This window comes from Passer domesticus, chromosome 1, assembly GCF_036417665.1.
Source record: "Passer domesticus isolate bPasDom1 chromosome 1, bPasDom1.hap1, whole genome shotgun sequence".
NCBI classification, from domain to species: Eukaryota; Metazoa; Chordata; class Aves; order Passeriformes; family Passeridae; genus Passer; species Passer domesticus.
In genome coordinates, this window is record NC_087474.1 from 43,486,606 (window position 1) to 43,512,469 (window position 25,864).

The 25,864-nt window shown below is 44.3% G+C and overlaps 1 protein-coding gene and 1 long non-coding RNA gene across 4 annotated transcripts in view; one reads left to right on the forward strand and one right to left on the reverse strand.

Moving 5' to 3' along the window:
- The first annotated feature begins 1,769 nt into the window (after window positions 1–1,769).
- On the forward strand, window positions 1,770–21,368 carry LOC135298861 (uncharacterized). Of its 3 annotated transcripts, none has more exons than XR_010360927.1 (3): window positions 1,770–2,334; window positions 2,681–2,771; window positions 15,071–21,368. It is a non-coding gene; the product is annotated as an uncharacterized LOC135298861 (long non-coding RNA). The 3 variants fall into 3 exon arrangements; XR_010360929.1 differs by lacking the exon at window positions 15,071–21,368 and adding an exon at window positions 9,163–9,480; XR_010360924.1 differs by lacking the exon at window positions 15,071–21,368 and adding an exon at window positions 8,558–9,133 and having other exon boundaries at window positions 1,774–2,334.
- Window positions 9,272–25,864, reverse strand: part of TMC2 (transmembrane channel like 2) — a 31,307-nt gene continuing 14,714 nt past the window's right edge. The window contains exons 11-19 of the mRNA XM_064416873.1: window positions 24,502–24,681; window positions 23,543–23,695; window positions 22,095–22,223; window positions 19,842–19,909; window positions 19,154–19,393; window positions 17,340–17,465; window positions 12,886–12,964; window positions 11,622–11,742; window positions 9,272–10,539 (exon numbers count right to left, since the gene is read on the reverse strand). Of these exons, the coding sequence (XP_064272943.1) occupies window positions 10,286–10,539; window positions 11,622–11,742; window positions 12,886–12,964; window positions 17,340–17,465; window positions 19,154–19,393; window positions 19,842–19,909; window positions 22,095–22,223; window positions 23,543–23,695; window positions 24,502–24,681 (1,350 nt within the window). The 3' untranslated portion in view covers window positions 9,272–10,285. The remainder of the gene's footprint in view (window positions 10,540–11,621; window positions 11,743–12,885; window positions 12,965–17,339; window positions 17,466–19,153; window positions 19,394–19,841; window positions 19,910–22,094; window positions 22,224–23,542; window positions 23,696–24,501; window positions 24,682–25,864) is intronic.

A 25,864-nucleotide genomic window follows, 5' to 3' on the forward strand; every position in this document is an offset into this window, starting at 1 on the left:
AGAGATGCCAACCAGCATTTCAGGCAGTTTCTTGTCTCTAGCCAGTGCTTGGCACTACCAGCTCCCAGCCCTTGCAGCCTAAAGCCTCAGAGTTGGTGAAAAGCTGATCTGCATCGAGTCTGTATGACAGGTAAAGGTAGAACAGTGTTACATTTGTGTGTAGCACTGGGAATGAAGAACTGATCATCAACTCTGCAGAGGCAGAGTGTGATAAACACGTTGGGCATGATGGGTACAATCTTGCTACATCACAACACTGATTTTCTCAATTTCTTACTTCATGGGCATTGATTTCTGAACCTGTTTTTATTTTGTTTTTTTGTACTTGTGATTTTAAGAGTACTCACTGCCATTTTTCTGCTTTCCAACTTTGGAAGCGTGTCATTTTCTTTTATAGATTGTTCATTTATACACTCAGTAGTCACTGATGGGAAAAAAAAAAACCTACATAAAAATATACATTTTTGGTATCTCTACAGCTGAAGGAACATGTCTTTTTGGGGCTGCTGCTTAAACCCTCAGTTCATCAGGTGTTAATAAAGACTTGAGTTTACCTGGTATACATTCTCCTGTGCCAGAGTCCTAAATATTTCTGTCAGTGTTTGTTTCACTGGCCACAAGATTGATTGTTTTTGTTAGTTCTGTTCAAGCATGAATAAAATAAATTCTAAAGGGATGCAGGATGCATACTTAGAAATTATGGCTCCCTAACCATGCTTTGAATGCCAGAGAAACCTGCTTTGGTAGAAAAATCTCTTCATGCTAAATGCCATTGCACCACATGCAGATGAGTTCCTGGGCTTGAGTGACACAGCTCACTCTTCATTGTGGTACAGTCTTGCTGGTGACATTTGGGCAGGACAAGGCACAGGGACAGCCTGTGCCCGCTACCCTTGGTATGGGGCTTGGGTTTTAGCAGCTCAGAAGGGGGGAACAGGGTCTGTTGCATGGGCCAGTTGCTGGGACTGAACATTGTGGCTGCTCGATGGGACTGTACACCCTCCCACCACATGTGTGGTCAGGTTTAGGGTTTTGCAGAGCAGGGGGCTCAGCATGACAGGTGTGGCACAGTTCAGAACTCAGAGCTGTCTGCCACGGGACACAGCTGTGCTGAAGACTGGGGCAAGCTTTTGCCATATGAGGGCGTGCTGGCACTGCTCCTCCCTGTGCTGCAGCTGGGAGGGTGCAGCCGTACGAACTGCAGAGCTGCTGTGAAGCTCAGGTTCTCGCCTGGAATGCTGAATTAGTTGGCACTGCCCAAGGAGCTGGTTCAAAGCGTTTGCCGCCTTACCTCTTGAGAGCCCGGTACTGCTCAGAGTGAAGGAGGTGGTCTCGGTGTTTGCCTTTTGGGTCTGAGCCAGGTCAGGGCGATGCTACCAGCCTTTTCCACTCGGACACCGGCACGGTGACACAAGTGGCTTTCCGGGAGCAGGCTAACACCTCGGCATCGCTCCCACCTGGCGGGGGACAGGAGCATGGCGGGTGCCTTGCACAGCCGCGGAATGCGAGTGCAGGGATCCCTCCCAGTGCCCAGGAGATGGGGCTGTGGTTCCTGGGTTCCGCGGCAGGAGGGCTGGGCAGAGCGGACACCCGGCGAGGGAAGGCACAGAGCTGCCCCTCAGCCGGCTTTGTGACTTCCCTGTGCCAGAATGGTGCCGTCTCACCGGGACCATAAGATACTTTAAAAACCCCCAAATGACCGAAACCCGACTATTTTTCTGTAAGTGTCTGAGTGATAAACTTTCTGCCTCCATGCTCAGCTGCAAACCTTGATCTTGACTGTAATTTCCCTCAGGGAGCAAGTGTGGGATGCTGTTGGCTGCGAGTGCTCCCAGTTGAAGAAACTCCATATTGGAAAGCCATGTTTCTAACACATCTTTCCCGTTTGGCTTATTGCTTCCAGCATTTTCTAGAATGGCTTGTCTTCTCCCTAGTACTCCCAAAGCTCCCGGGTATACAATTCACTGCACTTGTTGGCTTTGTTTATATATGAAAAAATTAAGAAGCATATGCAGAGAGGGAATCAGGTGTGAACCATTTTCTCTCACTTGTTATTTTGCTGTTAGAGGCTCTAATTTGAGAGGAAAGATTAAAAAAAAAAAAAGACACCACCATCACACTTCCCTCTCTGCAGCACCTTTTCTGAAGGCTCCTTTAAGCCTCATTCCTGCTCCCAGCTGGGTAGGATTTTATGAGCCCCAGGTGCCACGGGTTGAAGTGTCTCCTACCATTTTCTCACAAGGACTGGTGTGGGGTAGGAGGGAATGTGCTGTTTGTTGGCTTTTCTTCTTGGCTTTGTGAGGCAAACCTGCTTTGTCCGTGTGCTGTAAGCAGGTAGGGGCTCTTCATCAGCTCTTTCAGTAGGGCTGAGAAGTCTAGCAGCTACTTTTTCTTATTTCAAGGGCTTAAGTCGTTTGAAAAGTTTTGAGATAAATGTTAAGTCATAATTATTTTCCCTAAGCCTGTCTTGGATTTCTGCTTGATTCCTATACTGCTTGTGCTCATTTTATATTTAATTTTTGTTCTGTGAAAGCTACCTGTTTGTGTTTATTGTTTCAAAATGAGAACTGGGATTTTTCAAACCATACCTTGAATGTAGAAGAAGGAACTTCATTAAAGTGTCAAATCTGCATCTTGTGATTTAAAATATGCCAAGTTATCAACTCTGCATGGTCCCCAGGTGGGATGAGTGCTCTGTGAAGCCATTTTTTTGTGGCCTGTGAAGTCTCTGCTCCCCGTGGGATCTCGGGGATGGAGGTTACTCTGCTAAGGTAAGTGTCAAGCTTTCTTTAAATTTTATTTTTAATCTTCTATTGTTTCAAGAATAGTGGATTGACCTTCCCTTCTAGCATCCATTTGGTAGGCAGTGCTCTTCTGCTGTTAGGATAATTGCAACACAAAGTACAGAGGCGAGCAATGAGTGCCTCCCACGGGGCAGTGTGAGCCAGAGGGGAGCAGGGTGGGCATCAGGCACAGAGCAGCTGCCTCCTTGCTCCCCTAGGCTGGGTGAGCTCAGCTGTGGTAGCTGCTCAGGCAGCATGTTGCTGGTACCACAGGGACTCCTGTGGCAAACGTGTGCTTGGCACGTCTCCTGGTTAGATGAGATTTAAGGGATGCTGTCTAGGATGCATCTGGGTGTTGTGGAGCTCCTGAAACTGCTCAGAGGCTCCCTTCTCACCTGGAAGGCCAGGTGGAACAGCAGTTTCACAAATAGTTTAAACAGATGTTACTTTCAGAGGCTGTGCCTTGCTTTCTATATTCTTTCCTCTGAATTTGAGGTCTGGTGGTGGCAGGAAAGAGGAAATCCTTTATTTTAGGTGGAGATTTGTTTTTCCTTCTGGACTTTGGGTTGGAGTACTGTGAGCAATGCATGTCTGATCCATCCCCAACAATGTGATGGTTTTGGCTGTTTGGTAGATAACCAGTTCAAATACAGTACTTGGCTTCACTGGCACCATGGTAGTGTTGCATAGCCAGGTGGTGACTTGTCCTGTTCCAGCAGGACTAGTTCAGCTCCTCAGAGCCAGCTAAAGGGCTTTAAAAGCTACTTGTCCTCCATGTTACTGGCATATGTGCTGAGGAGGACATCAAGTGCTGAAAGGGCATGTGCATGAGACTGGGCTTTCCCTGGAAAAGGATTACAACGGATTTCCACCACTTCTGCACAAAGGAGCTGCTTTTGTTTGTGGGTCAATGCTCAGGGTAGTGCTGAGGAAGGTGTTTCCCCACTGTTGGCTCTCTGTGGCTGTGGCACAACCCCATCCTATGTGAGCATGATGACAGAGGTGGGGAAAGTTGAGCAGAAGCTGTGGAGAGTTCCACAGGCAGAGCTGCAGCTGCTTGTGAAGAAAACCTTGCCAGTGGCTCATTTGTTATGTTTGCAAATGCAGTATCAAAATGTTTCTGCAGCCTTTTCCTCCAAAAACTGCAGGGCTTCTTGGGGAGCAGAAGCTGAGTTTGCTGGGCCCCGTGCAAAAGCCCTGCAGCCCTGGCGACTGCAGCAGCTGCAGATGGAGCTGAGGACCTGCAAGCTGCAGTGGTGCTGCTGTGGAGGCAGTGAAGCTCCGCTGGTGTTCAGGCAGTGTTTGTGCTGCTCTGTCCAAGCTGCTGGAGCAAAGTGCTCTGGCTAATGAAGAAGACAGGGTTTTTATTATGGTGGGTTTTTTTAAAATCTTTCTTCCTGGCCTTGAGCCCTCCAGGCACCTTATTAAAATAAATCTGATAATAGCCTTCATATTTTGAAGATCCTACATATCTGCCAGGGCACTGAATTATTTACTGCTGCTGCTGCTATCCAAAAAAACCCAGAAGTCCCATATGTGTGAAATGTTTTTTAATTAGAGGAAGGTTTGGATCTGCAGGCTTTTGTAGGAGGTAAGCCTTGGCTCCCCCAAACAACTTTGCTTTGAGGGAGGGAGAATGGAGGAAAGGGGAGGACACAGCTGCTTGGCATGTTTCTGCAGCTGCTCTTCCCTGGAAAAACGAGTTAGCAATGCCATTAAAATAATGTTCCACCTCCTACTAACCTGGTCTGTACTCTTGATCCCTGTGGTGGTTTGTCTATCCTCAAGCAGTCCAGGTAACAGTGCTGTGCTGCTATGGTTGTTTTCGTTTTATTTTCAACTGAGCTGAAGTTATTTTTTCTCCCTCCCACATTGCCAGGAGAGGGATGACACTGGCAGCTTCTGCAAGCATTGCTCGGTTCCTGATGGAGAAGCTCTGCTGCTTTTATATCCTGCAGCTGTTTCCTTGCACAGTTTTTCACTGCCTTGTGTGGCAGTGGTGGGTGCAGTGTGCTCTTACCCCCACGCTGGCCCTAAGGCAGGTGTAGGGCTGTTGAATTTCTTACCCTCCAGATTTCCCAGCTCTGTGAGCTGGGTTAAAGGAGGCTAAATCCCACTCTGTTTCCTTGGGCATGAGCCTCCAGGGAGCACAGCTGAGATCGGCACTGGGGATTCTTGTGTCCCACTGTTGCTGTCCTGCCTGGGTCTGGTCCCTAGGAGATGAAGAAGACTCTCAGTGGTTGTCCCCCTCCTCCCCTTGGCTTCTCTGACAACTTCAAGTGACTTTTGTCCATGGGGTCTTTTCATGAAGGTTTGATGCTGATGCACATAAAGTCTTTGCTTGCTGGGAAATGGCATCTGTCTATCCATCCATCCCTGGGTGCCTGTCAGCTCTCCTCCCTCCACCTGCGTGCTGGGAGCACCAGCTGCAGAGAGAAATCTCTGTGCTTCAGTGCTTTCTGGTTCTGCTGTCAATCATTGAGGAGTGTTGCAGAAAATAATATAAATTCTGAAACATTTAAAAAATCTACTTATCTTGATCTCAGTGCCTGTGTGGATACACAGACTATCTCCTGATATGTGGGAGGTTGGTGGCCTTTATTTGCTGAGGTCATGGAGAACACGGGTATTCTCTGAGTAGCACCATGTGGTACCAATTTAAGATTTAGAGACAGTGCTCATATCTGGGTTTGGATGTTTATAGATGTCTGAATGGAAGGGGGACCCCAGGGAGTTGAGTCCTGTGATTGCAGCAGAGCCAAGGTTCCTGCATTATCTTGACACAGCCCAGCATTGTGTTGGTACAGTCCATTCAAAACACAAGGCTGAGGTCTGATTCAGCACTGATGACTATGTTGTGTGAGAAATGGGCCAGGACCTAAAATCCTGGGCTTTCAGAGTCACTTTTTTCCCCAGGGGAAAACTGAATCTGAGCATTTGGGAGTGATAAAGCCTTGGCTGCAGATGAAGCCAGGCTGCCAGCTGCCAAAGGACAAACTGCTGCCTCAGGGCTCAGGCAAACAGCAAGGAAACCATGACAGAGAGCAAAAAAATCCCCACGGCTGTCAGGCTGGAGAGCTGATAACATTGCATGCAACATGAATCAAAAATTGGGGGAATCACTAATTTATAGTCTTTTGTCAAGCACTCTTTTTTTTTTTTTTTTTTTTAACCAGCTCACTTTTACTTTGAAGAGATATGATTTAGAGAGGCAGTGGGGTAAGGCTCAAAGCTCCCTGTCTGACCTGCTTCAGTGCCAGCAAAAGCACTGATATGTGGTTGCAGAGAGTCCAGGGAGGGGTCTGAACGTGCTGGGGTGCAGGAAGGTGGGAGACCTGCTGTACCCACAGCCTGCTGGGGTCAAGGCAAGGGCCCACAGGACATTCCATTAGTTCTTCACCAGCATGGAAGCTGCTCTGGTGCTCCTGACACTGGCAGGAGCCCTGCCTCACTGGGCTTCTGCCAGTGCCAGTCTGTGAATGTCCTCCTTTGAGTGGGGCAGCTATTTCTAGAAATAACCTCTTGGCTTTTCTGTATTTGAAGGCAAAACTCAACAATCTGATTTTTTAAAGCAATTCTGAAGTTTCTTTTTATCTGTCTCTTGCTTGTATTTCCTGGGGTGGTTTTCTTTTGGTTTTGTTTGTTTGTTTGAAGGTTCTGGTCTCTTTTATAAGACAAAGATATCAAGAAAAGACCTAGGTCTCTACAAATGAGCATGACACAGTATTTAAGCTCTTAATTCCTGTGAGGAAACAGATATTTAAGTGTTTTCCTTGGGTCAGACCATTAAAGTAGAATCCTTTTCAAATTTGCCTCATGTCTAACCTAACCAGACTCCTTTGCTCAGTTCCCTGAAGGTGGACATTCCCAGACTGGCACTAGCAGAGCTCCTTCCCAGCCAGACAGGAGCTCCTGGGGCTCCTCAAGCTTGTGGAGCTGGACAAACTGATAAAATCCTCGTCTCCATCATCAGGAATTTTCTCTGGGAAGTGGTCTTTGGCTGTCTTTCTTACCTGGATTTGTCAGAGGAAGTTTTTTAGGGTAGCTCTGAGAAACTGGTGCTGGTGCCAGTGCAGCTTGTGGTCTTTGTCCCTATAGTGGTTCAAAGAAACTACAAATCCATCCCCAGAGCTCTGGTTTGTTAGCTGGTATGAGAAAGCCCTCTCCCCTGTCCATGAGCAGAGAAGGATTCCAAAGAACAGAGGTGGGTGGCACACAAGACCTCTGCAGCTCACATTTTCAAGCAAGGTGGCAATTCTGTTTCTGTGGAGGTTCAGATAAATGGCTTTATCATAGTGCAGGGTTAGCTACAGGAGAAGAGGATGAAAGCTCAAGATGATGTTGACTGCTTGTTTAGGATATGTGAGGTTGTCAGGAAAAAGAGTGTTGTCAGTAGTGGTGGCATCCAGTGCTTGTTTCCCTTTCTCTCCATGGAAAGCTACATATAAGCTACCTGAAAATAAAAGTTCAGGTGTTTCAAGGTTCTTTTGAAAAAAATTTACTGTCCTGCAGCAAAAAGCTGATTTTACTGCTTTGGAGAAGGTGGTGCCTTGGTACCAAATACAAAATCAGTGTATTCTTTGTATTCTTTGGATTCTTTTCTGGGTTTATGAGCAAATCTGCTTAATGGTGTCTACTGTTTTCTGTTTATGGAGAATACAGAAGGCAGCTTGTCTTGTATACAGCTGAGCACATTATGATAGAAATGTCTGAATTTGTTTTCAACCCTAAAAGAGAGGAGTGCACATTCTTATCCCCTTCACAGCTCATGTTTAGCCACGTGTTTTGCAAAATTTCTCTTTAAAATTCTTCTATTTTGCTGAAGTTCCTGTTCATTAGTAGCACTGAGCAGATGCTCTGCCTGGCCATGCAAACTAAAAACTGATGCCCATGAGAGCTGCCTGTTTAAAAACAAATCTCTGATGAGAAGAATAATAAAATAATTAGGCTTAGATATTTCCTTGGTTTATTTTTTTTTTTACCAAAACCTCTTGGCTGCAGCATTTGAGCTAGTGGCAGTACAAGATGTGAAAAATTTGCAATGCAGAGGGCTCTTCCAGTCATTTATGAATGCAAACTGAGAGATGTTACTAGGAAATTCCCAGTACTCACCACTGAGATTTTTTTTTGTTTTTGGGGGTTTTTTTTGTTTGTTTGGTTTGGTTTTTTTTGTTTGTTGATTTTTTGTTTGTTTTTCTTTTCTCTTTTTCTTTTCTCTTTTTCTTTTTCTTTTTCTTTTTCTTTTTCTTTTTCTTTTTCTTTTTCTTTTTCTTTTTCTTTTTCTTTTTCTTTTTCTTTTTCTTTTTCTTTTTCTTTTTCTTTTTCTTTTTCTTTTTCTTTTTCTTTTTCTTTTTCTTTTTCTTTTTCTTTTTCTTTTTCTTTTTCTTTTTCTTTTTCTTTTTCTTTTTCTTTTTCTTTTTCTTTTTCTTTTTCTTTTTCTTTTTCTTTTTCTTTCCTTTTCCTTTTCCTTTTCTCCCTTGAAGTTAGACTGAGCCCTGGAGGAAGACTGGGATGGTTGCAGCCTTTCAACAAATGTTAGGGGGTTGGAAATCAATGCTCAGGCAAGGGCTTTTTGCTGTTTCTAACAATAGAAAAATAGGAATGAAACCAAACACTACTGAATATTCCAGTGAGTTGGTGGAGTTTAATCTTCAGTTGCATATAAATAACTGGTAAATGGATTCAAAACTCCAAGAGATAAATAATCATTTCAGTCAATATGAGGACTGAGGGTTGGCATTTTTACACCTTTCATGGCTCTCGTGCTCTGACAGAGGACCCCACTGTGGATTGGATTCAGGGAAGAGCGTTGCCACCAGTCTGCAGGAATTCTCTGGCTGATAATATCATCCCTGTATCCTGGAGTCTCAGATCCTGCAACAGACATTGATCACTGGATGAACCTAATGTATTATAATTAGAGATAAACAAGCCTTGAAGGAGTAATTAGCTAATGGGCAGTTGTGTGCTCCAGAGATGACAGTGCTTTGGAATGCTCCATGTTGTTGCTGGTCTGATTCAGGGGCCTGATTCAGAGAGTATCCAAATCTTGTAATAGTTACTAATCTGGTCTAAGTCTGCCTCTGCTTCTCTGGTTTTCAAAACCTGTCTGGGGTTCTTTATGGCTTCTTCATAATGCTTCTTGTTGCTGCAAGCATCTGTGTGCATACACACCTGCCTGTGTGCAACCAGTCCCTAAGGTATCAGAGTCTGCAGGGCAGACAGGCTGTCCTGAAATCAGGGCACTGTGTTGTTTCTGTGACATCCTTCTGGGTTCGCAGGCTGGGAACACCTTCCCCCAGCACTTTCTGACCAACATGGACACCTCCAAGGAAGGATTTCTCCTGGAAGAGGCCTTCTCTTGTCTAACTTTGTTCAGGTTCAGTGAATGGATATCTCTGCAGAGAGCTCACCACAGCCATGTTGCATCAGCAACCCTCATGGTAAAGAGGCAAGACAAGACCTTATCTGTGGGACCCAGATTGGAGAAATGTCCTTCCAAGCCCAGGAAATAAATCTGATCAGCAGCTTCTTATGTGGAGGCTCCATGGGAGAATGCCCAGCCCTGCTCACAGCAGTGTCCTGGGAACAGCCAAACTGACTTTGAGCTCTGCACCAGGAACAGCTGTTTCTAGAAACAATCCATTGACTTTTCTGTATTTGAAAGCAAAATGCAATAATTTAATTTTTGAAGGAATTCTGAAGTCTCCTTTTATTTATCTCTTGCTTGCACCTCCTGGAAGTACTTCTCTACTGTTCTTAAATGGCAACAGGAATTTCTAAATGGTTATAATCAGAAACTAGGCCAAGGCACTGTTAGTCTCTCAGTTGTGCTGGGTGGTGTTGCTAGACTAGGAATCATATCCAGGGATTGAAATAATGGTGCAAGCTGCTGTCAACAGACTGTGAAAAGAGGAATGGAGTGGGAGCCTAGAGAAAGTGGTGGTGAGACTGAAAGTTTGGAGGAGGTAAACTATAGGAAAACTATGACAAGGGACAAAATGCAGCTGACAAAATTCCCTCTGGTAGGAATCCTCTTCTCCTAGTAGCAGCTGCCTTGTGGCTGAGCGGGGACACTCAATTTTTTAAAAGAATACTAAATTGTTCAGGCAGAGGAACAACATAAAAATCCCACAACAAACCTGTGTTTAAATGACAGGTAAAGTCACACCACTTTTATTAATTAAGAAGCCTTTGGAAGTGCTGGCAAGCACTTGCTCCACAGAGCAAGTTAGTGGCCACAGGGCTGCTGCATCCTGTGTGAAGCATTTCAGCAGTGTCACAGCTGATTTTTGTTCTGACTGCCTCGCATTTCCCTCGGGATCAAAATCAGCACAGACTTTGGGGGTTACAACTCAGAAGTACTACTAAGTGTCTAAACAAATCTGTATTAGAGAGTGTTGGATGGATACAGAGCACCACGAGTGGATGTGCAGCATGCAGGAATCATTTCTTACCAATACTACAACAGTTCATGCAGCACAAGAGGAGCTTTGCTGAGGTCATCGAGCAGCCCGTGGGTACCATGGCTGCCTTCTCCCTCTTCCAGGGACTGGTCCCAGGGGGTGTCCCCATGGCCCGGGCTGGCCAGGGTAGGGTGCCCGAATGCCCAGTGTCCGTGGCTGTGTCACAAACACTTGTGATGGAGGGGTGAATGCTGCTCCCCTCCCGCTGGCCATGGGGCTGCCTGCCAGGACTTCTCCTCTGCCTGGTTTCCTGGCAGGGCTGGATCCATTCAGAGACTCTATCTTCTTGTCTAGAGCAAAGATTATGAATGTTATTTTCTTTGTAGCAAGCACTGCCTTTCGTCCTCTCCCCAGTGGCTGCTGTTTCTTCTCTGTGCAATAACCAGAGTGTCTGAGGATTTGTGTTTGAGCATCTGAGTGAAAGAACCAGGAATAAGAATGTTCCCCCCACAACTCAACAGCCACTACTGTCTTTGCTGCCCAGCCTCTCTTTCCAGGTTCTTACTGATGCATTGATAAGACATGATAATCCTACCAGCCATGCTGGTACACATCTAGGCATGGGGTGGTGGTGGGTAATTCCTGACTTTATTTTCAGAGCACTTAAAACACTGCCAGCACTATTTCCATTTAAATGAATGCCTTGAGTCTGCTTTGGAGGGGATCTGTACTGTTTTGCTCTGAACCTCCCAGTTTGTCTCAGCCCATCAAATTCAAGGGGGTTATGGTGGCATCTGTACCAGGATAAAATCAAAATATTTCAGGTGATTTTCACAAGTGAGCGCCAGAGGCTCTGACAGTCAGGAAGTGGCTGGTTGAGATTGAGCCTGGAGGATCCATTTTCTTTGAAAATTACCCAATCCTGGTAATAATGCCTCCTCCTGGTTCTTTCTGCCCATGGAACCAAACAGCAGATCTTAGAGCATGCATTTATTTACCCTAAGACTTAACCCAATCCTGTGAAAAGTTTCTGCCTCGTTCATGATGAATTTTTCAATGAAAAGCTCAACTCAGGAAGAAAAAGTCTGACTCAACTCACCAGTCCTGAAACAACACTGAGTTTAAACACTGTTCCCAGAATAAATTGCTGGTTTCATGACCAGCATGGTTAATAGTTGAGATGTGAATCATAATTTTGGGTTACATTTCCCACTGTGACAAGTCTGTGTGAGATATCATCCAGTCTAAAAATGTGCCCTTCCTGAGTGTCCATTGGCAGGTGGACTTCTGCAACAGGACAAAATCTGTGCTAATTATACTCATCCAATCCCTTACTAAGGTGTGTCCCTCCAGTTTCTCAATCCTACCGGTCACTTTGGTAGCCAAATGAGCCCTTTCAGAAGTGTTAAGGGGAGGTTGAATTAATTTTTACCTTCTGCTTGTTTGGGGGGGCTTTCAGTCTTCGTACTTGGTGTAAGTAAATCCTCCAGATCTTGCAGCATTGGGTTGGTACTGGCTTTGTTGTTTCTCTTGTTTTTCTCCTCTTCTCGTTGCTGCATCAATTAAAAAAAAACATTGGGTTTAGTTAAAAACTGCAGGTGTAATCTGCAGGGAAATGGTGGCCTTTTGTTGTGTTTGCCTGGCTAAGTGTTTGTTGGCATGAATGAATCTCTTTGCCAAGTTCAAGGTGCTGAATCCTGGTCCAGTGGTCAGGTGTTTCCAGGAAAGAAAGTACATCCCAGGCAGGACTGGAAAACAGTGGCTCTGCTCCTGTTAGGCCGAAGCACTTGCTGATAACATGGTTTAGGTCCATGTGTGTTCATGGTCCATGGTTAAGGCTGTCTCTGTGTTCCTACAGCTACCAATCTGCCCTCTCTGATGGATTGGTTAGTTTTAAATGTGAGCCTCTTGTGAGAGAGGGCGTCAGAGGAAGAGGGTACAGCAGCACAGGGGTGGGCTGTAGGGCGGGCTTTGGCTTTACTTGCATACATTTAAGGCTGCAAAAGGGCTTTCTTCTGGATAGCAGAGGGAATCTGTACTTTTGGACAGGGCTGAGTCCTGTTTTGTGATCCCTTTAGCCCTGATCCCAGCCAGGTTGTGCAGTGTGAAATAGAGTGCCCCAAAATGTGAGTGTGCTGTAGCACAGGTTCATCTCCTGCAGTACTCAATGGTGCCCTTTGCACCAAGACACTTCCTTTAAGCCAAGTGATTAATTCTGTATTTGAGCATTTGAATGTAAATTTATGGAGTCCCATTTCTCAGTGCTCACATCCTCACTTTTAATGTTGCACCAGTCTTTGCTTCATGTGATCTTTTGCTTTATGTGGCACTGCTTCCTTGGCTTGGATCCTGTCCTGTGCCAGTGAAATGGCTGTGGTTTCTGTGGGCTTATCATTGCTCCTGCAAAATCTCAGACACCAAAGCATTGTCTGAACTTCTAGGTAACTTACCCTTGTAGATGTAAACCACAGTTTATGGGAAAGCCAACTGTAGTTCTGATATAAGAAATAGCAGGCTATTATGGGATTGATCACTCTGCAGAGCTAGACATTAAATGCCATCAGAGGGGACTGAACTAACATAAACGATGCCATCTTCTTGTGTCACCAAAGTGAAGAGTGACTTAAAGCATATGCTATGCATCAAAATTTAAGTGCATGGTATTTCAAAGGTGGTTTTTCCAGATCAGTACATACCATTTGCATTTTCTTCTTCAGCTCTGCGTTGGCGCGCTGATATGCTTTAGACACAGCATTCAGGTAATAGATGGTGAGGCTAGAAAAGAAAACATGTTGCTGTAGTGAGAGGATCAGAGGAAAGAATGTTTCACAAGGAATGAACATGTAATTTTTTGCCTATCTTCTAATTCCTAATTTTCCTCCAGCTGTCTCCAATCTTCTTTTAGAAGCTCAAGGTTTAGGAAAAAATTGGGCTGCCTGTGGCATGGTTAGCCAAGAGAGGCTGAGCCCATCTAAAGCTCAGTTCTCCTCAAACAGAAGAAAAGTGACCAGCCTGCCCTCATGCCTCCACCTTGGCTGGCCATGGGCTCTCTCTGCTTCCTTTGCACCAACCTTGGGGAAAGCAGGCACCAGCCTTGAGATAGAACGGCCACCAGGTAACACAGGGACCTTAGGAAAAACTGGGAAACCAGGGAAATAGTGGTGGAACAGGGCCTTGACACCTCTCCTGAAAAGCGATGCTCAAGGAACAATCCTCTTCCCCCTTTTTCCAGGACCATGCTGTATCCCTGGATGGGGCCCTTGAAGGCAAGCAGAAGCCAGGTTGGAACAGAGCCACGGGCTCTTGTTTTGATCCTCTCTTCTCCAAAAAGGGCATGCCAAAGCCAGGGGAAAACTGAGCCAAGCTGGAGGGAACTGAGAGGCAAGTGGGGATGGGAGAGGGCATGCTGGCTGCCAGCCTCTGGCACACAGGGAGGCTGTGCTTTAAAACATGCCCAGGTGTCTGGGTCTGTCTCGCCACCTCTGACACTCACCAGCCAGTAATATTTTGGTAGCAAAAAAAATGTCCCCTCCTGCTTTTGTGGAGTGCCTTTGTTTTTCTAAATTATAACCATCATCTGGTCAGTGGCTCCAAGCCATTTCCAGGAAAGTACGAGCTGTTCAATTCACTGCTATAGTTGTGGGTTTTGGTTTTTTTTTTTGTGGTTTTTTTTTTTTTTTTAAATAAAGTGTAAAATTCTCTTATAGAAGGAAAACAAAGGTAGGGAAAGAAAAATGATTTCCTGACAGTTCATAACCTGTGTGTGTTGCTGCAGCCCAGGTTCATTCTCCTCAAACCAGACTTGAGGATTTCATAAACTGAGTGCCTGACCCTAAGCCCAGCAAGGCACTATGTACTGGCATGTAGGTTTCCAGGTGGAAGATCAGGAAGTGGTGCTTAGGATTGCCTTTCTTGAGGCTTTTTACAGGGGTCTGTTTAGATGAAACACATTTGTTTCCTTTTGCCTAACATTAACCCAAAACTCAGTCTTGGTGATCTGGGCTCTCTGTCCTGCAAATCCTCTTGGAAATTGTTTTTTCTTTTCATTCTTCTGTAAAGATATGATAGTTTTATTTATTCTATGTTCAAGCTCATTGTCTAGAAAATACTACTTTGTAATCAGGGCTGTGAATAAGAATGGTGTTGATAACACACTGATATTTTCATTTTGCTAATTCTTGTTTATCCTAAGTTGAGCAAGGACCTTTGTTTTTGTCTCCAGCTCTGTCAGTGAGGAGGTACACAAAAGAAATTGGGAGGGACAGGTGACCTGAACTGACCAAAGGGATATTCCACACCATAGAATGTCATGCCTGGTGTATAAATAGGGGGATTACCTTTAACAGGGGCCAATCTGGTTTTGTGAAGGGGTGTCTGGGGTCAGTCAGTGGGTGGTGAGCGACTGTATTGTGTGTCACTTATTTTTCCCTTTTTAATATTATTATAATTTACCATTGTTACTATATTTTACCTTGCTTTTGATTATCAAATTGCTCTTATCTCAATATACAAGTTTTTCTTTGATTCTCCTCCTCATTCCACCAGGATTGGGGAGAGAGAAGAGGTTGTGCAAGTAGCTAGGTAATGCCTAATTTCCATGTGCATTTAAACCATGACACCCTGGTACCCCTCTTCTCTGATGTGTTACTTCCCCAGTTCTGGGGAGAGTGTGGGTCACTGTCCTTTTCTGACTTGCAGAGGAATTTTAATATTTTCCCCTTCCTGATACAGTAAAATGCTTCTATCTTCTGCCAGGAAGCTCTACAGGCCACAGCTTGAAATCCTACTCTCAGCCTGAGTGGGATTATGTTGTGAACCCATGGACACAATATCTTTCATTCTTCTTTCTCTGTATTTCCTATTTCCCTTGTCCTTGTGCAGTTAAAAGCAGGACAGTAAGCTTGACACCCATGTCACTTACTGGACCACATCATTGTTTGGAACCAGGAGCTAAGAACCGAAATAAATAGAAGATGCATTTTGGATTGCACGTGGATAAAAAAGAAGTGGTTGTCATGACTAGAGAAAACTGCTTAATTCAGTCCATAGTAAGTGGAAAACACTTTTTTTGAGGGACTGCAATCAAAATCAACAGACCGTCCATTTACGATCCACCTGTTGCTCTTTGTAGAGGCTATTTTTAGTTAGGCTGGACTGCAGGTTGCCTTGCCTGCTGCTTTGAGAGCTTCTGGCTCCATGCTCATCAGGACTAAATGAAGCTTTTGCATTTCCCTGGTTTCAGTCTCTTGGAAAACTGTATGGAGCTCATCACATGGACTAGCTCCAGCTTAACCCCGTCTGCCTGTTAGCACCACAGCAGAAGTTGAAGATTTTCAGAGACAAGGCAGGAAACTGGGAATTTGACTGAAAAGGAGGAGAGAAAAGGGCCAAAGCCTTTAGAAACAGCCTTGTTTGTTCACTGTGATTTTGTGTGGGATTATCACAGGCAAGGTGGGCATGTAGATAACAAGCAGTGTCTCTGCAAGGCACCCGATGCTCTCAGGACATGTGAGAGCTGCTGCCAAGGGGCCGTAGGTCTGAGTGGTCCAGGCACCATGGGGGAAGCCACTTCTTTAGGGCTGTGACTCTCTTGGGAGCTGAACAGCTGGAAATCACAAGTATGTAATATGTGCAGGCAGTCTATCTGGGTGGAAAGTGAGGATGTTTTATGTAAAATGGACATAAGGTATCTCTCAGTCCTCAGAGGGGAGTCAGGGCAGAGACAGAACTGTGCCTCAAGGAGAGCTGGATTGATAGTAAAGCTGTGGTGTGGGAATAGCCAGCACTGGGAAGGTGTGATAAAGGGTGTCTCTTCAACAAATAAACAGCATTTGTGCTGTTATTTTTCCCAGCTATCAGTGGAGGAAAGGGCAGGAGATTGTCACTGGAAAAAAACCCATTATTTTCAAAGATATTACTCTCTCCCATCAGCTTTATTGAGGGTTGCATCAAAGCCTCAGAAACCTGGCCTGCAGCCCTTTCGTTAAGGTGGCCCATTTGGGGTGTTTTGCAGTCTTAATTTTGTGTTTGCAATAGCATCTGTCACTGTTGTGAAGCCCACAAGAACAAAGTTTCTAATTTAGTAATATGCTTGGCCATGCTAGGGATGTGGTGTGAGACTTCTTGTCTCCTGCGCAGACCTGATCTGGACTGTACGGGTCAGCCTGTGCAACTTACAGTACCTGATCATCCTTTTTAGGTTAAAATGAGCAAGTAGTTTGATGCAGGTAGAAGGGTGACATGTCATTTTCAGTTTAATTAGGATTTTTCTCAGGTTGTTTGTATCAGAAACTTTGTATGCAACTTGCATTTGATGTAATTTAATGGCATTACCTTCAGTGTAGCAATGCAGGATGAAGCATCACAGTGCCCAAGGGCAGCTGTGCTGGATCAGCCCAGAGGCTCATCCCCAATGTGTGTGGATGCCCCAGAAAGAGTCAGAACAGCAATCTCTGTATGTAACAGGCTACCCAGCTCTCTCACCATCTCCCCTTGATTAGTCTGAAGTGCTCAGAACTGCCTACAAAATTTGGCCACAGCCCTCCTACTCATTTTGATAGCTTTGTAAAGCCTCAAGAGTGGTGCCAAAAATATATTTTCAAATAAAAGGAGAACTAATCCTACTACTGCTGAAGGTGCTAGGGATTTAAGTCTGATTTCAAAGCTGAAATGATCAAACGACACTAAAACAAATACCAGATGTATTATTTGGAAAATGAAAAAGTAAAACCCCCCCAAACCCAAACAAAGCTCACAACTCTTAATATTTTTGGAACATGAAATTTTTGAATGCCCTGTCTTGGCTGTGCTCTAAATACCACCAGCTGTGACAGAAATTGCTTCTCCAAAAGGCACCAGGCTGAGACTGTCCATTTATTTCCTGCTGGCTACAGAAAATTTTTCATATGGAAGCTGTGACAGCTTAGATATCTACAAGGCCTCTGTCAGCAGTGCATTTCATCCACAAAGTCATGTTTAATTGGGTCAGGTAATTAAGTTTTGGGAAATTGGGTTAGGCAAAGGTAAGGGGGGTAGGGAGCATGTGTCTGCTCTAATCCATGCTGTTATCTCAGCAGAACCTGACTAATATACCAGATTTTTTTCCAACCTTCTCGAGACCCCAAGCCAGGCATGTAATGTTGCAACTTACACCATGAGCAGAATTGCAGGTATGATCAGTCCTGGATTTGCCACATAGCTGAAGATCTTGGCAACAAAAAGTGGAAAATCGAGCTCGATGGTCTCTTGAATGACATCATACATCCTTTTCTTTCCACTGGGAAGACAAACAGCCAGTTAAGGAGTGTAGATATCTTCTGGAGGGACAAAGTGCCCCATAGTCTCATGGTGCTAAGCAGCATGTTTCACCTCTCAATGAGCATCAGCTTGCTGAAGGCCACAAAGGAGTTTAAAAAGCCTTTATTTGAAATTACCTATTGGTTCATTCATTCCCTCACTCTCTCCACTCATTGACTATACAATTAATCTTTGCTAGGCCAACTTGCTCCTGGAGTCAATACGTTTATTTCCATGCTTGACTCCTTTATGAGTCCTGACTATTTACCCCTCTGAAATAGATAAAACCCTACAGACTGCAGTAACCGCATATTTCTGATGAATATCTTGTTAAGTATGGCCTTTTCATGGTGGAGATGACTTTCCATATGCAAATTCCAGCTTTCTGAAATAATGAGCCAACTTGAAGAGCATCTAAGTAATGACAAAAATAGCAAGCGGTGATTATTGCTTAATAGGAGACTCAGTGAAAGAGTAATTTCAAACGGGATTGATAAAGCAGATGAGAGTATTCTGTATGAAAGAAGAAGAAATCTGTAAAGGGCTGGATTATGTAACTGACCTTCTTCTCTCCCCAGCATCTTTGGGTCTGGGAATTCAACCCTATCAGGGCTGTTCCTCCCTTTTAGGCTTGGTGCCTCCTGGGAGCTTGCAGGATTCCCATCTGGAGGGTGTTGGGCTCTGTCTTGATGATGAGAGTCAATAAAGAAAACTTGGATAAACAGTATCCCAACCTCCTCAATTGCCAGGAGCTCAGGAGAGCTGAGCTTTCAGTTGAGCTGCCAAGGGTCTGAATCAGGCTGAGTGGCTTTTGAAGGGTTGATTGGGAATTGAAATAGCTCTTTCACATTGCAGATTAGTCATCTCCCAATGATAGTGTGCGTGTGCAACAAGTCACTTGTCAGATCTTCTGACATTACTCGTTGACACCTGTCCTTGTTAGAGAACTGAGGGTATTTTGGTCTCTTGCCTTTCTCCTGAGTTTTTTAGCTTTCTGATGTCATTCTCCGTCAGCAAGCACACAACCTAAAACATCTACAAGAACAATTTGTTCCAAGCTGGCTCCTTGCTGAGTCAGATTCATCAGGCCCAGGAAATGGCGTTACTCAATCAAATTAGACTTTATTGGCACGTTAATCCAGTCCACTGAATGCTTTGTGCAGTGCTGATTCTGTCCTAATTAAAAAAAAAAAAGCCCCACAATATTTTAAAAAATCCCCAAACATCAATGAAGAAGGAAAAAAAAAAAAAAGGCCAGTAATTTTACAGGCTCACTCCTATCCATTTCCTGCTATTTGCCAATTAAAGTCAACATGTAAAATTTTTTTTGTTGTTGTTTTGGTTTTTTTTCTGGGGGATGCGCCTTGCTGTCCCACCCCCGCTGTTCTCTGATGCTTTCATCACTGTGTGTTGGGAAAACACTGGGAATCGTGTAGCAGAAGACAGCAGCAGACAGGAGCAGGTACAGTGCTCCCAGCTGACTGTTTACACCCATAGCTGGACATGACCCTTTGCCTCACATTGCTAAGGATTTAAACACTTCATCTCTGCTCGAGTCTGTCCTTATAACTTCATGAAAATATGAAAAATTTGCTTTCAAAACAAAATAATAATTTTGTTCCCATGTACCAGAGAACAAAAATATCCTTCTTGGTGTTTTGGTAGTACCTGAAAGGTCCACAGTCAAAGGAGGGAGGCAGGGACATGATGGTGTAAGCCACAGGCAGGAGGCTGAGGAAAAGGATCAGCAGCAGCAATCCCATGTAAAAATTGTTAGACTTGGATGCTTTGAAGACTCTTGCATGAGGGACATTGCTACTCATAACAGCCCAGCACTGAAAATACATGGAGGTTAATAAGCGCAGCACGTTTATACCCACGAGCCCTGGTGCGTAAAAGGATCCCATCCTGAAAAGGAAAAGAGAAGGACAGGAGCTGGTTTTTTTGACAGACTGGAAGGTTTGCTCTTTTCAAGAACAGAAAAGGAGGTGTTTGTGTGGTGACAAGTCTGTTCACAAATGAAGGCTGAGCGGGCTCATACCCCTGTGCTCCCACAGTGGAAGCCACCTGCACCCACAGGTTATGGTGTGGCACCCTCAGTGAGGATCAGCAAGGCCTCTCAGGGGTTGCAAAGAAAGTTTTTCAGTTTGTGACAAAAATTTCTTGGAGTTGGCTTGGAAAATGTTAGGTGAATGTAACCAGAGGAGAGAGACACGCTTTTATAGTTAAGAACAGAAAGCCAATCAGTTAGAAAAACAGAATCCAAAGGTTTATCTAGTTGGCTTAGAAGCTTTCTAGCTCCACTAGCAGATTTTCTAAATAATGTGAAAAATAAAAAAAAAAAGAAATATCTTACCAGATCATTCCCTGGTTGAAAACCAAACCCAAAACATTGCCGCTAATGTCAAACTCTGCATAGGACGGCTGTATGGGGAAAGAAAGGAAAGTGTGCTGTTGCTACAGGTACCTGCTTTTGTTTTCTCCTGGGTGCAAAATGCTTATTTAAAATAAAGAAAACTTGGCTTCCAGGGAGGGCTCCTGCTGCCTGCACACTGCTTGAACGAGCAGCAGCAGTGTGGGGAAAGCAGAACTGGAGCTACTGCTGCTTCTCTTCTCTCTTGGCTTCCTGAAAACTGGCAAGATATATGGAGGTGCTTAGAGCTGCTCTGTGTTTCTCTCTCCCTGCTAATATGACACCAGCTGTGAGCATGGCACGGGACCATGTTTAAACTCCAGCTGGTGCCTGGCTGTGGACTTACAGTTCAACCCTGGTAAAATATTGAATCTTGAAGCAGTGATAATTATGAGCTGGAAGGCAAATGCTATGCTGGATTATGTCTGTGTCCCTGGGTCCAAGCTGCTGAAGAACAGAAACACAGGGCAAAGGGAGAGAAATACAAGGGAATATATGACCTGATGGGTATTAGGTGACATTTTACTCTGTGCTAGCTGATATATTGCTCCATATAAAGCAGTATTTTACCTATCTGATGTGTAATGCCACCATTAGCACCCCATCTGATGTGGGTTCTAATGATGGCAGGACCAGAACAGGCTGATCTGATCTACTGGCAGTATTTGTTGCTTTATAAATTATTGTTTTGTTAGATTTGCCTATGATGAAGCTATTTCCTCTATATATATCTACTTTTGTGTGCACAAAACTTAGGTGATTTTTGGCAGATGAAGCTTTGTGTAAAGATTTTCATGTTATGTTTTATTGAAAAAAAATCTACCTTTTTTTTAACTGCAGTGCAGAGAACAGACTTCTATGAAATAGTAAGTAATGGTCTTATATCTTTGGAATATCCTATGTAGTATGTCTGTTTTTATGCCATTTGCATTTACTTAATACTGTCAGCAGTTCATAAAGTTGAAGATGTTTGTGCTTTATGATGAAAACTCAAGGGGAGTCTAGTCAGAATCTTGCTTTGCTGACTGCTTATAGCTTTGGGAAGGGATGCCTGCAAACACTGTTTTGTTTTTTTGGGTTTTTTTTTGATTCTGGTCCGTTTCTGTTTTAAATATTTAGCTAGAAGTTAATATTGGCTTCTTTTTTGCATGAAAATAAAGACAACTTTCAGCATCTGCTGTCCTTCTGCCTTGAATATTCCTAGGTGAGCAGGCTGGGTTAAAGGAGAAGATTATACATTATCTGCATTATAAAAACACATAGAAAATTGTGCTGGTGTCCCTGGCTAGGTTGGGCTAGTTGGCTGTCAACAAACAATCTTTGCACAAGCAATGAAAATAATTTCATGCTGCTTGGCTGTTGGGGGAACCTTCCAAGGCCACCCTGGGAAATGTCCTCTGCCTCCCTCAGAAGAAACACAAAGAGCTCCACAAGCAGCAAAATGCCTGTTGTGCCCTGCCTGCTCTTCCTTGACCAAAGTCCTCCTTTTTGCTCTTCTGCAAATCACTCCTGGGAACCCTCTCACTATGACAGCTAGGCCGTGGTTGCCCTGATCTGCTCATAATCTTGCAAGATATTTTCACCTCTGAATCCATCTGGTTTTGTTTCCTCCCATGTGAATCAATGGACTTCCCTCCATCCCTCCATTATTTTATTTTGTGTTTTGTGCAGCTCCAGTACTGACTGCTTTGGTAATGCAGCCTTTATGAATAGCAGAGTCCAGTGCTGTTGTGTGTTACACAGAAATGAGAGGGGAAAGAAATGCTCCTTGTTCCACTGCAGCAGAAGCAACAGCAGCTTCCAGGAGCAATCAGGAGACACTGCTGTTAGAAAAGCAGGTTCCTGCCTGCAGGGTGGCCAATGAACAGGAAGATCTGGGGCTTTGAAAGGGGATATAGAAGGGCCCAAGGTTTTGGGGTTGTAGCAACTGAATCAACACTGGATTATTTCTTTTTTAAGTTAGCCTCATGTTTTAAAGTTCTGAGATGGGAAGGAGAACTGCATTTTTGTAGAGTTCTTACTGGGATTAAGCTGATTGACCCAGGAAAATTATGCAGACTATGGATACCAATTATCAAGCAAGACCATCCACTGGAAGCATTCAAAACAAATTCATTTGTAGTGTTTGACCAAATGGCCTTAAAGTACTTTTATCTTCTTGGCTATAGAATACTGACTGGGCTATAAGATACTTACAAATCCAGCCTCTAGGTCCCAGCACCAGCAGTAATTCACAAATCTGACAAAGCAAGCTCGGATGAAATCTCCTACCAGAATGGTTATGTAGGTCACCAGGATATCAGACACAGTGAGCCTCACAAACTCCTGCAATTTAAAAGAAGGAAAAACCCATTTAACTCCTATAATTTCAGTAACACATTCAGGACTGTATTTTTTATTAAGCTATTTGTCTTTATATGACAGTAATCTTCAGAAAAGCATGCCATGAGCAAACTCCATGCCTGTTTTCAAACTGTGCAGTGCCTAAGCTTTACTTCTGTGCTTGGGAGCTACGAGCTCTGTTATAGCTGCTAGACCTGATAGCTGCTGCTGGCATTATTGACTGCACTGCATGCTGTGGCAGCACAGAAAGTGGGAGCAGAATGCTAATGCTGCAGTAGTGCTGGTGTAAAACATACAGTTGTTTTGTTGTACATAGATCTGGTATGGCTCGGCCACGAAACTTCTATGTGGACTCCTAAGAAAATTGTTCAGTTGTAAACAAGAGCTGTGTCTAAGTGTAGAGAAAGTGTAGAGAAAGGAGGTGAAAATACAAGGAAGATAAAATTGCAGGCAGAAGGAAGACTCATAGGGTGGAAATAGCTGGTGGCCTAAGGATTCAAAAGGAATCCTTACAAGAAAGGTTTTTAAAGTTTGAGGGGGGAAAAACAAAGATCAGCTCCTTCTGAGGGGTGACAGTGGGTGGTTTTTTTCCCACATGACTGAGAACCACTTGGCTTTTGAAGATGCCTTGAGTGTGCATAGGTATGTATAGTCTTGCAGTCTGGCAAGCCCAAACTATCTCTGTCAGCCAGTAAACCACTGCTTTTACTTTTTAAGTTGGGCATAGTCTGGCTGCAGATCTTCTTGGTGCCTGGCAAATGTTGCAGGATGGATTTGTGTGGTGAAACTCTGAGGAATTGAAGGCCACCCTGCCTGCCTTTGAAGGAGGTTACTTTTGCCTAATTCTGCTTTCATCCCATGGCTTCATGCTGCATTATGGATTGGGACATGTCAGGAGTTCCCTGAGGCATGTCCTCTTGTTGGGTTTTACGCCTGCACCAAAGCCTCTCTGGAACAAGTGCAACACTAAATGGAGAAGAGAGGTTTGCTTCAAAGGCACAGTCATGATCTGAACAAGAACGTGGTGCAGGCGTGGCTGCCTGGCTTTTTGTGCTCTTTCCAGCCAGTGCCTCAGAGCTGTGCATGCCCTGGCTGCTTCCAGCTGAGGATTTCACCACCATGGCTTGAGAACCATGGCCAAGGGCTTGTATTGCCTTGGTGACACTGTATGAGAGTGGGGGAAAGAGCTGCTGTTTGTGAGGAAAACTTCAAGCCTGGAAATCGTAAAGACATCAGTGGGAAAAATGTAAATGGACCATCCCAAACCAACTCAGAGACTTGCTACATAATGGATTTCTTACAATGCCGACAGTTGTCTCCCAGCAGGGTCCCCTGGGCACGTCTGCAGGGTCAAGGGGAGGTGGGGTGACAGCGCTGTCATTCCCTGCAGATGAGTTGTGGTGACCAAGCAGTGTCCAGTGAGTGATGTTTTTTACCACATCCTCTTCCGCCAGCTGCAATGAACAGACACACCCACACCATCCCCAGAAAAAAAAAAACATCAGAAAAGACAAAATGTGAAGGTGTTTGAAGAAATCTGAGGCATTGAGTTCCTCCCCCCTCTTTAGCAGATAGCACCCCTTGTATAAACATCTGTCCACAATGGAGTTACAGTGCTGGCAATAGCACAGAAACTCCTCTTTTGACTGGAGCAGCAGCTGTGAGTGGGTCAAGGCTCCAGGAGTTTTTGGGGAACAAGCAGCATGCTCCCTGCACACGGAGGAGTCAGACCTCCTTCAAGACTCCTGTATGCCTTCACCCAGTCCTCCTCCTTTGCATTATTCATAATTTTTCAGGGCTGAGCAAACTGCCCTGGTTCTTCTAATTCTTCTCAGTTTAAAACAGAGTAATTTTTTCTGTGGATAAGTTAGACATTTATCCTTTTCTGCAGTTATCTGCCCACAACACGCTACCAGGATAATGTTAAAGAGGGGAGGCAGGGGTAGAGGATTATAAACTGTATCCTCAGGTTCTGCAGTAATAGAAATTGCAAACAGTGTCAGATGGAGGAAAAAAATAGAATTACCCTAACATGCTGTGATTGTAGGCAGACAACAACTATGCTCTTTTCAGGGCTGTCAAGAGAAGCCAGAGACTCAGCTTGATGAGTCTCCCTGGGGCACTGCTCAAGAGGATTGGGGACAGAGCAAGCACCTGCTGCAAAAGGGGTGATTGTCCCTGCTGGCTGTGGGGACAGGGTATGTTCACCCTCAACTCTGGGAAATGCTATTTGACTGTGGCTTTTTGGCTCAGCTCTTACTTTTTCGTTGACATCATCCATCAAGGCCAGCAGAAATGTGTAGAGGTTCCCCAGGAAGAGCGCGAAGATCCGCCCCAGCTGCCACTTCAGCCCAATGCGGGGATGGTAATTTTCCAGCGCAGCGATGGTTTCAAACAGCGGAGGGCAAAACATGCCCAGCAAGGACATCACAATTTCAACCTGCCACAGGAGGAAAACGAGATAACTGCTAATAGTAACAACAGTGACTATCTTGCTTTGAGCAGAGTGGGAACTGCCGGCAACTGGTTGGATATTTCTGAAGGATTTATGAAGGGGAGGGAGTCAAAGCAAACTCGGCTTCTGGCTTTGCTTAGCGTGCAGGCAGCACAGCATCGTCAGACTTCAGGGCCGGGTTGCACGACTTGCTCTTGCAGGAGCATTTTTGCTCTTATCTCAAAGGGATGAGCTCCGAAGAATTTGCTCCCTGTCAGTCCAGACTCATGAATATTTAGGCTCCTCAAGTACCTTGCAGTATTGCTTGCATCAGCTCCAAGGCTCTTATTTTAGTTTCAGAGGAAGCGCAAGACTTGGCTTGTGTGCATAAAGATAATTAGTCAATGCTAATGTTTATTTTCCACGTTCAGCACCTTTGCTTTTGCAGAAGGCATTAACAGACTTGAACGGAAGCACGTCAAGATCTCAGTTTTGCAGCTCAAGAAAATGCGTCCCAGTGGTATCTTTGCTCCTCTTTATCATGCCAGATACTAAGTTGTACTGTAGTCAACGAGGTCATTGGCCAGTCAAGGTTAGCTCAGGCATGACTTAAGGGCTTTAAATTTTTTTATAGTCCTTCAGGCCCATGGCCTGCATCTGTACAGGTGTAGGCAGTCTCTGACTCCTTTTTGTGCTTTTCTTTCCAGAAGTAACAGTACCCAGCACTATATTTATTCAGATCTCACATTATCACCAGGAAAGGATCAGACATTAAAGTTTTTTTAATAAGATTTTTTCCTTTGGGAAAAATCTACAGTGATAAATCAAAGCATTTAGTAAGCAAGTGCTGTCTTTCCAAAGTTTTCTGAAGGAATTTTGAAAATGCATGGCTTTGAATTTAATTTGGCTTTGATATATAAATATATGATAATGTAGTAGACATTGAAATTAAACCTTTCCATGTGTTGAAATATTTTTTGCTGTATGTAAAGAGCTTAAAGATTTGAACTTCTCACTCCAAAATCAGACAAAGAAAAGTTTTGACAATTGACATTTTTTTGCAAGTTCTAAAATTTTATTCCCATTATTCAAGGTGGATGACAAAGATTTAATTTTAGAGTTAAGTCTGATTATGGATATTTCTAACACCCAGAGAGCTTTCTAGTACAACAGAGTTTGCAAGTGTTAT